The sequence below is a fragment of the Cyprinus carpio genome, chromosome B10, assembly GCF_018340385.1.
Source record: "Cyprinus carpio isolate SPL01 chromosome B10, ASM1834038v1, whole genome shotgun sequence".
NCBI classification, from domain to species: domain Eukaryota; kingdom Metazoa; phylum Chordata; class Actinopteri; order Cypriniformes; family Cyprinidae; genus Cyprinus; species Cyprinus carpio.
In genome coordinates this window covers 14,952,224-14,965,320 of record NC_056606.1, presented here as the reverse complement: position 1 = coordinate 14,965,320, position 13,097 = coordinate 14,952,224, and the positions used below count along the sequence as shown (strand labels likewise).

Here is a 13,097-nt window from a genome sequence, read left to right as displayed (position 1 = left end):
TACACTCACTGGTTGCCATTTATCATTTCACCTGGTACTTAGTGTGTGTGTGTGTATGTGTGTGTGTGTGTCTGTGTGTACAGACTCCCTGTTCCCACTCTGAACATGAGCAGATTATTTCTGGAAAACAGGATGTTGTTGTAGATAGTGGAAATAATTTGTTCTTAAAGGTGATTTTTTTCCCCCCATTTATTTATTTATTTATTTATTTATTTATTTATTTATTTATTTATTTCAAAATAAATAACATTAAAATACTATAGATGAATTTACCACTTTCTGGCAGAAATGCAAACATTTTGTTGAAAATGTAAAACTCAAGATGAAAAGGTGATTATGTACACCACTAAGAAGTTTGAATGTCAGTTTTATTATTATTATTATTTTATTTTAAATCATTATATTATATTATTATTATATTTTAAATTATTATTTATTTAATTAATTAATGTCTATCTTTATCTATCTATGTGTCATTCTTCTGTCTATCTGTCTGTTGTTCTATAAGTTTCTCAAGTAATGAAATGAAATGAACCTTTAAAAACATCTTTACAAAACAGCAGGTCTTCACAGTTAAACACTATTTAAAAATATCTATCAAGCTTTATTATTTATTACTAAAATTGGTTTATTATTATTATTTATCAAATTATTAATTATGAATTATAACGCTATTTTTTGTAGTTTATTACAAAATAAAAAACATTTTATTGCTATTGATGAATCCACCGCAATGCATTAGCTTGGTCTGTCTCAGCAGATCTTCATGCACATATTCTGTGCTAGTTTCACACTATTTTTTTTTTTTACTTTGCAAAGTCTGGTAATTACTTCCAAGTGTTTTTTTGCACAAAATGTCTTTGACGCAGTGGCTGATTGGTGAATCATGGTTAAAAATGACAGAGCAGGAAAATGAAGATTAATCAGGCCTCCCGACTGCCTTCATCCTGTGCCCGCTAGACACGCCATGCTGCTCTCAACCAATCAGAAGAACGATGACTTGGAAATTTTGTGGACCACCTGTACAGATTCTATTAGCAGCACATACTTTGGCTTTTGATTGGCCTAATAACCTCCCACGATTCCTCATGTGTGTCATGCTTTGAGAGTTAATGATTATGTTGTGGAGGCGATAACGCTCTGAAATTTTGCATTTAGATAAAAGAAAGTCTTTGTAAACATAATTTTGTTCATGTGCTGATTACCCAGCTTGGTCTAGATTTAAACAGAGAATTGGTCTCTATACTCCTCTGTAAAAGGAAAAGCTTGCATGTTGTTTTTTGCTAGAGTAATATTGACTGCTTCTCACAGGATTTCATTAGTGCTTGTAAAACATTTAGAATTTCTGTCACTCCTACTTTCTCACATCAAAGTGAGTTGAATTCACTTACATACCTATTGCAAATGTTAGTCATGCAAAGAGTGTGTATTTACTTTTCCGTAGTATTAGAATAATTTCCTTCATATGAACTCCCAAACCACACAGCTCATGACTTTTTTCTCTTTTATTCTCTCCCTCCATGTTCTTTCCATTCACTTTATTTTTTCTAAAAAAAAAAAAAAAAAAATGTTAAGCCCAGAGTGCTGCTGCAGCCACAGTATTATCAGGTATCAGAATCGTATCATTGCAGCTAGATAAAGCAGAATTGAATCAGGCTGATGATAGACAGAAGGTGTATCTTGGCTTTATCAGTTATCTACATTCTCACTCTCACGCTGTGGGGACTTGTTTCTATTCATTGGTGTTGCCGGCAGTCATTCTGCCCCAGTCATGCGTATCTGGAAGACATTTTGAGCTGTCAATTGGAGACAGAGAAATGCACAGCACCCGTGAGAAATGGTTGGGAAAGGATGCAAATTTCTGAAGTACACAATGACAGAAAAATCACACAGAAAGGAAAGAAGAAAACAACACCCACCTCTGCACCCATCTCTCTCTCTCTCGCTCTCTCTCTCTCTCTCTCTCTCTCTCTCTCTTTCTATCTATTGACTCATCGTAAATAAAGTCACTTGTTTTTTTCTGTGTACATCAGTGTTTTTGAATGAATCACTTCAGTGAAGTGAACAGTGATTTATTGACTCACTCATAAAGTCTTGTCACTTGTTTTGCTTCTTCTTTCATTGAAATCAGTGTTTTGCACCAATGAGTTGAATGAATGAGCCAACGACTCACTCATAAAGACGTCACTTATCACCACCTACTGGCAGAATCATATACCGTGCAGAAAGACTTTTAGAGAAAAAAGTATTTTAGAGATGTTGGATATTGCAAAACTATGCTAATTTGTTCAGTGTGTCTGCAACAGCTGTTTAGGTTGCATTCATAATTTGGCCTATTGTTTAAAATGCAAGTTAAAGATAAATTTTTCTTCTTCACTGATACTGGAGAATGTCAAAAATTAAGTTAAGGCACCAGTAATCCACAATCACACAATCATGCACAAATGTGCGGAAGTCACTTTTGATCAAGTCTGCATTTGACTAATTGATAGTTTAACACTAGACACTGCAGAGGGGGACATTGAACGTCAGGTGAAAGTACAAAAGTAAACTTGCATAAAGGGTTTTGTGTAGCTAGATAATAGTAATCTATCTAGTTTCATTCGTACCATTAATGTGAGCAGTCTTGGGAATTTGTATAGCATTGTTGTGAGTTTATGAGATTTCTGTCGAATTATTTTTTAATACAAATGAACCATTCAACTCATGTATCTTTCAAAGTGCAACCTTCATTGATGTAATGTGCAGTAATGTTGGAGAAGAAATAAAAGTTCAACCCTGCTTCTCCAAGTTCATGTGCGCTGGACCACAAGATCTTTCTAAGCCAGAATATACCAAGAATTTTATTAAAATCATTTATAAGGTCTTGAAGTCTATGACTATTTTGTGTGGGTTGGTTTAAATATTGTTGAACATCACGAAGGCTGAAAATGAGCCTGCCGCGATTAAACTTCTCTTCCGACTATTACCACGGGAACTATAAATAGGTGTCTACAGACAAGGGTCCAGATGAAGAGAGGATCATCCTGGATATCTGTCTCAGGGGAAATTCTGTGGATTGTCATTCCATACAGCTCTTTTACTGCATGCTTCAGAGTTTGTAGGGAGTGCTGGCTAAACCCCCTCAGGTTCCAAGACCAGAATCCTTTGTTTTCAGTCCAGCTGCCTGATGTTTCCGGAGGGTGAATTTCTTCTTTTCATCTTTAAATGAGACCTTGCCAATTCTTTTCTGGTGGTGGTGACCTGCAGCACCTCATGCTGATATTTTTGTATGTATAAAACGTTTGTGAGTGTGTCAAAGTGCTGTTGGCCATTTCTAAAAAGTTAAAAAAGAAAAAAAGTATATTTCCAAGGTGAATTTTCTTCGAAAATGACTTTTTTTTTTTTCACACATACTCTATTTTGCTCGGTAAGAGAACAAAACAGTCTTTTAAGCTTTATTTCTATATAAAATTTTTAACATTTCAGCTTTGTTTTCTTGAACAGTCTGAAAGTATGTTTCTCTGACCAACTTCATCCTTCCGTAAACGCTTCCGACTGATAGATTTTGTGTGGTATGTAGCTTGTTTAAGAGATGTTGTTCACTCAGTGCATTTTCAGTGACTTGACCTTGCTTCAAGGCATATTCAGCATCTCCTAGTTTTTCTCTCCTTCATGTCTTTCTACAGTTTTATCCTTTCAGGGTGCATTTGCTCAGTGTTCTGTTTTAATGTTGCATTCAGTGCAAAAAAAAATAGAGAGAGTGAATACTTCCGCTTATCAGTATGTCATTCAAGACCTATCAAGAGCATTTGTACTAAAATGACTGTCTGTATCATATATAATCTTACATGTGTCTTTGCCGGATGCGTTGTGGTTTGAGGTTGTATACATATCGCAACCACAGATCACTCAGCTTCAAGCTCGAGGTTAAACTTGAATGTACAAGCAGTTGAAAATAAAATATTACTTTAAAATACTATTTTAATTTGTGTGTGTGTATCTGTGTGTGATAATAATCTGTATATTATTATTATTATTATTATTATTAGTATACATCACAACTGTTAGTTAATATTATTGTTACATTTTTTATTTTTATGTTCTCCCTATCATATAGGCTATTGACAGGCTTTGGAAATATCTACACTATACATTCTATGTTTATTCATATATCTGTCTTTGGTCTCGGTACCTTTTTTTTCTTCTTCTTTTTTGTTGTTAGTGTTGTCTGTTCACTGTCTTGTCTACTGTCATTTTTTCAATCTATCTCATAAAAAAAATAATGTGTGTGTGTGTGTTTGAAAATAAAAGATGAGAAGGCTAACCAGAGACAGTCAGAATTTATTTAAAAAAAAAAAAGAAAAAAAAAAAGTAAAATAACTTAAATAGCTTTAATAGCTATGTAAAGGTCATGGGTTTAATTCCCAAGGAACGCATGAAGGCATAAAAAGTTACACAAATGATTACCAATGTGTTTTTCCTGCATGATGTATTATTTTCCATCCCAATGTGCCGTTTGCCTTCTCTAGCACAGTTTTCAGTGGAGCTGCGGGTCTTTGATGTTGAGATACCGCTGTGTGGGACAAAGCAAACGGCAGCATTTATCGGGCTTGTCTGTCTCTCGTGTTCTTGAGTGATGGGCCAAAAATGGCAGTTTCTCTTCATACTTCTGCAGGCCATTCATCCACATGACTAGTTAGCTTTGGAGGTGGGCTGAGGCCTTCAGACGGATCCTCTGAGGACTGACACAAATAGAATGTTAGTGCATCCACCTTGAAAGCAGTGACAAAAGTGGCAATCACAAGTGGCGGCCTGTACTATTGTACTGTTATTTCAATTCAAACGAGGGCCACGGCTCACTCAGGAGACTTGAATGAGGTACAGAAAAGCAAACGCTTTTGCTTTTGCAGTGGGAAAATTTTTGAAAGCATCTGCAGGAAATACGTAACACCCTGGCTAAAAAAATCATGAAGACTTAATTTCGGTAAAAACATGACATATTGGTTTGCATTCTAGTTCTACTCCAAATCATAAAATAATTTAAATAATACATATTTTAAATATTTTTATTTTGCATGGAATAGAATGGCTAAAACATTTAACTTGGTAAGGTAGTCTGTAAGGCCTTGAACAAAACATTTTTTAAGATTTTTTAAATGTTTTTTGGAAGTCTCTTGTGCTCACCAAGGCTGAATTTATCTGTTCAAATTTACAGTAAAAGCAGCAATATTGTAAAATATTATTACAGTTTAAAAATATGTTTCTTTTTATTTTATTTCTTAATGATAGGAAAGCTTTATTTTGTTCTGCTTTAATATTTTTGTGGAAACTTTGATACATTTTTTAGGATTGTTTTTTAAATGAACAGAACAAAAGAACAGCATTCAGTTGAAAAATATATTTTGGTAACAACGTAAAAGGCTTTACTGTCATTTTTTTTAATCATTTTTGGAGTGTTCTTTGGAGTCTTGCTGAAGGTATATGCTATTTCACACAGCATTCTAATGTTTGGTTTTCTGTGTGACTGTATTTGTTACTTTATATATATATATCCCACATTCCGCTAATCCCAGTATGAAACTTTCGACACTGCTGTCTGTGTCTGTGTCTGGTTGAGGAAATCATTCCCGTTTCCCCTCTATCTGAAAGCCCAAACAGAGTGGCCACCATTCATTGCCCCTGGTGTAATGGCCTTCATCAGTCTCCCATCACATAAAGCCTGCCTGTCATTAATCTCACCCTGAGACCACATGGCTGTCTGCCGACAATGATCTGCAAGCACCGAATCCCCACAGCACAGAGTCTCACTGACCTACTCATATCTTAAAAAGGCACAGCAGCGATATGAAAAATATGGCAGGTGTCATTTTATGAAATGGCCTCTCATTGTCATCACACAAACATAAAAAAATTGTTGTGCCCTATATGTTTATCTCAGATTTAACCCTTATTTGTAAGCTTTCCATTGTATGGTTTGTTAGGATAGGACAATATTTGGCTGAGATACAACTTTTTGAAAATCTGGAATCTGAGGGTGCAAAAAAATCTAAATATTGAAAAAATCACCTTTAAAGTTGTCCAAATGAAGTCCTTAGAAATGCATATTACTAATCAGAAATCAAATTTGTATATATTTTTGGTAGGAAATTTACAATATATCTTAATGGAACATGATCTTTACTTGATATCCTAATGATTTTTGGCATAAAAGAAAAATAGATAATTTTGACCCATATACAGTAATGGATTGTTTGCTATTGCTACAAATATACCTGTGCTACTTATGCCTGGTTTTGTGGTCCAGCTAGGGTTACATTTAGGTAATCAGTTTTTTATTGATTTTTAGTAAAAGAGTTAACTCAACTCTAGATCTAGAATTTGTCAGAATATACTTCATTTTTATAGGGAAAAAAACACCAGATGGCTTTCTGATTTAGCAAACAAGTTTAGACCAGTCCAACCCCCACCCCCCGCCCCCTATTTTGTTTTATTATATATATGCAGGGTGATGTCCAATATTAACCATATGGATGTTATAATGACACTAAGCAGATGTTTAAGATTTAGCATGTATGTGAATCTGGTTTTTAATCAGTCAGATGGTTTTAATCAGAAATAAATGTTCAAAATGTTCCTTAATTAAACGTGTGCTGTTTTCCACAATACATAAAGTACAAAAGCTTTAATCAGACAAAATATGTTTTTATATCTCTAAATAAGGGTATTTTGTAAAATATTGGTAATCTATGTATTTTAGAACATGCTTGAGTTGAGAAGATATTTCTTCATATAAACGATCTCTCACCAAGGTGGCTGAGAGTCCATTAGGCTGAAGTGCAAGGGACTGGTGTGACAGAGTCATTAGTTCACTGAATGAGGCCTGATCTCAGCCTGTCAATGCTGGATAATAGAGGCTCTGCCTTCCAAGAAACACCTCTTACTTTTTAGCACAGGGTGGAAAAAAAAATCTATATGCTTTTGCCTCTGCTTTAAATTTAAGTGACAGTCATTTCAAGCACAGTGAGGGCGGTTTTCTTTTTAGCATATTGCATTTATAATGGCTCCATTGGTTGATATGCATATGTAAATGTGTGCACCGGCTGTTTGATATGGATCGTTATGAATGTATGCATGCTGTTTGATGTGAAGCATATACCGTGTGATAACATTGCAGTGTTCTGTATGACCTGCTATTGCATAAACAAAAATATTTGTATGTTTTAAAATTCTAATTAAGTTTTGGACCTATTTAGTAGCAGTTTAATTGTTTTCAAAATGTGATCACCTTTCTTAAACACTCAACTCGAGACACAGTTTCTGTTCAAATCACTTTTCAAATCAAACTTTTTTTGCTTTATTTTTTAGGACTTTGCACCAGTTCTTATAGTCACTATGCAAACTCGTTATCTTGCATATTGCTAATCTAATCTGTCACAGGCAGGCGCAGAAATTCCGAGCACGCAATCATCTGTCCCACAGCACCCCTGCAGCAGATGAAGTGTTAAGCGTCCTGCTCAGAATGGCCAGAGAAGGTGCCCACGGTGGGATTGGAACCATGACCTTCCTATATAAGTGCAAGCCTTTCACCAATAAGCCCCTTAAAATGTAACTTTTGAATAGAAAATTCATGACTTTTGGCACAGCCTCCATGTTTTCCCCCTCATGCTAATGTCATTATTTTGGTGTTTAAGGCTCAGTTTGTCACTCTCAGCCAGAATAAGGGTACAAATCCACACACTTATCAACTAGACACATATTGGAACATGATGAACGGTGCGGTTCGGAAGATGGAGGGTGCTGGGTACAGAATTAATGTTCGTAATAACATCTAGGGGAGCTTCTTCTGATAGTTATGAGAATTTTTCAGTACGGAGGGGAAAGCAAGCATTAAGTTAAGGGAAATTAGACCCCACAGCACCAAGACATTACAATATGAACAGTAGGTTCTGCAACACTTTTAAGGTAATAACAACAACAAAACAGCTACTATGTGTATATTTATACACAAAAACAAAAAAAAAATCAATTTATTTTTCAAAATTTCAAAATTAATCCCAAAAGCAAAAACTGCAGAGCGTGCATGATTATGGACCAGAGCTTAATCTTGTGGTTTTCTATGGTTCAAATCCTCTGCAAGCTCTCTTGCGCTCCAGTACTCTGCATAGATTAACAGAGTCTGAATGTGCTTTTCCCTTTGAAGAATATCCTGAGAAAGCATTCACTTCACACTTGCAATTGTTGCCCTCCAGATTTGCCAAAAGAGCGCTCTCTTGTTGACTAATTTTCAGAGCCGAGAAATTCACCAGTAAAGGGTCTGATAATCCATTTAATTATTACCACCATCATCAAGAACCCCTAAAAAATAATAATAATAACTACAGCATTTTTTCATGCATACTTAAATAAATAGTCAATGGCAATTTCAAAAATACTCAACTCAGTGCACCTTGTAAAAGTGTCATTGATGAAAACCATGTCAACACAGCACATTCTGTGCCATTGTAATATCAAATAACTATTGACAAATAAAGCAAATGCCAGCTAGAACATCACAAATAAACACCATGAAAACAGTATTTCTTTTTTTCTTTTGTAAAAGTACACAGCTGTGCATGGGATTGCGGCATCAGTTTTTTAATATGTAGCTCTGACTTTCAATTAGTCCTAACCTTTATAGCCGTCACTCAAAAGTTTAGAAAAAGGTAAAAAAGATAAGTATAGCAAACGCCTCTAGGTCTTTTTCTGCAGTTTTAAGAAATGTCCTTTCCTGTGAAGGAGACAAATGTAGTGTCACATCCAGATTCTTCTGAACTGAAAGGTGGCTATCGCCCAGAATTGGCCTAATTTTTCCTTACGGCTATTTTAAATGGATGAGATGAAAAGCTATTGTAATTTTCCAACTGGTAATAGAGATCTGTAATAGAAAAGGAGAGAAAACAGACAGATATCTGTTTATATTACCTGTTGCCTTTTTCCTTTATATTCCAAGCAAGCTGAAGTGATATTATGGGCATTATGATATTTCTCCAGTAAAGTCTGTTGAATTGAATGTTAGGCTCGGTGTTTGGGCTCCAGTATTGCATCTAGAATAGAAATCATTGTTTTCTTGGCTTTTTCTTCAAGTAGAAGTTAGCTTGACCTTTTCCTTTTACTGTAAAAAAACAAAAAAAAAACAAAACAAAAGGAAAGCGTACTAGCTAATAATTGGACATCCTATACCAATATGTCTTCCTCATTTAAATGATAACAGTTTGCCTTTCATTTAAGTTACATAAAGTGTATCCAACTCACTTTAAACTGAGTTGTTAGTTTGCTATGGTGACGTCTTCTAGCCCAGTGCACCCTTGTGGATCCTATATTTACTTTAACATATGGCAAGCAATCTAAATTATTCCTCTTCTGTTTGTGTGTCTTTCAACAGGTGCAATGTGGACAACAAAGTATCACGGGTGGCATGGCTCAACCGGACCACTATCCTCTTCACAGGGAATGAAAAATGGTCGTTGGACCCCCGGGTGGTCCTACTAAACACAGCAGTCACTGAATACAGTATAAAGATCATAAACGTGAACTTATACGACGAGGGGCCGTACGTGTGTTCCATTCTCACCAACAAGAAACCAGAATCGACTAAAGTGCATCTCATCGTACAAGGTAAATTTTGAGAGGATTTTTCACATCTATTAAAGTGAAATCTTTACATCATTTAATGTGTGGATGAAGAAAGCGTGTCAAAAACTAGCTTCGTGTTGGTTTGGGATTTTGTTGACATTTGGTTGGGTAAATAACGGTTGACAAACAACTTTGATTCTCCTTTTCTAGACTGATGTAATTAAATGAAACTCAGCAGATGTGACTCCCGATGATGAAATTGGGATTTAATCTGGGTGTAATTTCTAAATCGTTGATGGATATTGATTTAAGACATGCAGCCCAGAGAGCAATGGAAAAACAGAGCAGAGGCTTTGTTTTCTCCTCACTAAATCAAGTGTCGATACCCAGACCTTTGTTGTGATTTACAGTGCAGTCGATTGCCTTCATATTCACGCTCCAAAAAACAATTAACGCCGCTTGTAGCCAAATCCATCTCAGTTTGGGGTACACAAATCAGATATGCGCCAAAAACCAGTAACACCATTTTTATCACGTTCCTCAGACCATCTGCGGAGTCAGAAAAAGTGTCAGATATCTCACGTTTCAGCGGGAAAAAGTGTTTTGGTTAATAAAACAGCGCCTTATCAAATGCCCATTAACCTTTAGTACTTTGTCCTGACACTAATTACTGCAGGCTTAAATAACTGAACAAATAGTCCAAGGTAAGCGCAAATTGAAGTTTGGCTCGCCTGTTTAGTTCCCGTTTAACCTGCAGTTCAATTATAAAGTTTTAATAAATCAGTCATTTGCCTTCCATGTTTTATCATGCAGTTCAACACTCCGCATCTGCATGGCACAACATAAGCATGCCTGAGCAGGTGTTGTGGCCCTCAAAAGTGCACTTAAGATATTGAATTTTTTGCAGCAGGTCCCTTTTCCCTTACACCCCATAGTTGCATGCTGAGTGGTGTACAATTTCAGCCTAGTGTTCTTGAGAATGGATCTGAGAGCTTTCTGAACAGATGGGGTCTTGGTGTGCCTTTACTATAATGCTTTGTCTGAGCTTTGTTAAATCTTGCCACGATCAGCTAAAGTCTGCCTACACAAACTGTAGCACCCTGTCTATTTCTGTTATCAAGTGTGGCTGTATTCCTCTTAAACTCTGAAGCTTGTTATTGCATAAAAATTCAAAGAGCGTCTACAGTATCGTTCTCACATATCTCACTTGACATCTGCATGCTTGTTTTTAAGTGTCCTAACATATTTCACGCTTGCTCCTGTTCCGGTTTTAGGTCACTTATTAACATTTCTCGAACGGGACAGCGTGCCATTAGATTTCGCATTTGCCGTCCTGTAGCATATCAGAGCTACATCTATTTATGAGGTTGCAGCTGCAGCTGGAGGTACGTGTCTCTGTAAATGGCCTTATCGTCTTCCGCGGTATCGATCGGATGCATCGATCAGATGCAACGCGAGAGGAGACATGCGATGCATTAGCGTCCAGCGCAATTCGAAACCTGAGGTTTTCCTATGAGCTCCTTCTCTGAGATACACAAAGCATTATTCTTATAAAACCACTACAAGCAGAAGACAAATGAAGGTTATTACAGTCTAAAGAGGGAAACATGCTTTCATTTTATGTACTTGCATTTAGAGAGGCATTGCTGCTGAAAAAAATCTGCTTAGGCTTCCAGTTTATGCTTGTTAGTGCTAGTGCAAAAAATGCAAATCTTGCTATCTAATTCTTAAAGGAATAGTTCATCCACAAATGAAAATTAGCTGAAAATGTACTCACTCACAGGTCATCCAAATGCGTTTGTTTCTTCATCAGAACAGAGTTTGAGAAAGTAAGCATTACATCACATGCTCACCAATGAATCCTCTGCAGTGAATGGATGCCATCAGAATGAGAGTCCAAACTGCTGATATCAACAATCACAATAAACCACAAGTAATCCACAGAACTCCAGTCAATCAACAGCTTCTTAAAACGCAATGTGTTTAAAAAGCTGCATCATTAAGACATTTTTAAATTCACGAGGACTGGAATTGAGAACTGCTGCTCTATACTGCACAAAATGCGTTTGAATTATTTCAGTGTCAAATCCTTTACATATGTAAACCTACTTACAGACTGTGAGTCAGAACAGCTGGCATTGTAGTTTTTTTCTCCCAGGATCAGGAAACCATAAAATGTTCTGAACACTTAATATTTGGGTTAAACTGTTCTGGAACAGTGTTGTAAATACAACTTAACCACTGATTTCTAGTTGTGTCCTCTTTTGGAAGACCAAACAAAGTATTTTCGCTTTCACAACGAAACAGCGTCTCCACAACATGATGCCGGCGGCAACAGCAAGAATCAAAGGTACGCCTTCTTTCTTTGCGTGAACATTTGGGGGGTGTTATGCAAATCTTCCCACATAGTGACATAGACGTGGGGGCATGTTTAAACAAGGCGTTTTAGGAGGGTGTGGTTGATCTTAACTTTTATAAAAAATATCTCTTTGGGTTTGAGACTTTAGTCTTTGCAACTTTACAGATCTTCTTTATGCCCCAAGAGCTTGTAACACTCCAAAGAGAAAGGAAAACTTGAAATCGCATCATATGACCCCTTTAAAGATAAAACATCTTAATGACGGATTTGATTTATACAAATGCAGTCGTGTGAATTACTTGTGAATTATTGTGATGTTTTATCAGCTGTTTGGACTGTTTGGTCACTCTGATGGCACTCATTCATTTCAGAGGATCCATTGATGAGCAAATTATGTAATGCTACATTTCTCCAAATCCGTTCCGATGAAGAAACAAACTAAAACTTGGATGGCCTGAGGGTGAATACATTTATCAACAAATTTTCTTTTTTTTTTTTTTGGGTGAAATATTCCCTTTAAAGGGAATTTGATGTATACTGTATCTGCTTACCCCCAGGGCATCCAAGATGTAGGTGACTTTGTTTTTTCAGTAGAACACAAAACGTTATAGTCTGTCAGTCGTATAATGTAAGTGGATGGGAATCACATCTTTGAGAGTCATAAAACATACACAAACAAAACCAAATTAAACCCAGTGGCTTGTGACAATACATTGATGTGTAAAGACACAAAATGATCGGTCTGAAGAAGACGACGCAAACGCGCTCAGGACAGTTCAGACATTGCTGTGAAAATCAGAGGTGGAAAACTATATAAATACTGTTCAGTTTCTTGCACAGACCGATCGTTTTGTGTCTTTACACATCACTGTATTGTCACGAGCCACATGGTTTAATTTGGTTTTGTTTGTGTATTTTTTATGAGTCTCAATGCGTGATTCCCATCCACTTACATTATATGACTGTTAAGTTAAAAAGATCCGTTTGTGTTCTGCTGAAGAAACAGTCACCTACAATAAACAAACCCACCTACATCAAGCATACAAACATCAAAAGCAGATAAACATCAAATTTTCATTTTTGGGTGAACTATCCCTTTAAGCCTAGTGAGATACGTTAGTAACAAACTATCTTTATGAACAAA

At 36.2% G+C, this 13,097-nt stretch overlaps 1 protein-coding gene across 2 annotated transcripts in view; it reads left to right on the top strand.

The window, feature by feature from the left end:
- The window catches only part of LOC109087628 (opioid-binding protein/cell adhesion molecule-like), a 142,495-nt gene that overhangs the window by 89,652 nt on the left and 39,746 nt on the right, over positions 1–13,097 (top strand). For both annotated transcript variants that reach the window (XM_042732785.1, XM_042732784.1), the window contains one exon: positions 9,404–9,636. In XM_042732785.1, the coding sequence (XP_042588719.1) occupies positions 9,404–9,636 (233 nt within the window). The remainder of the gene's footprint in view (positions 1–9,403; positions 9,637–13,097) is intronic.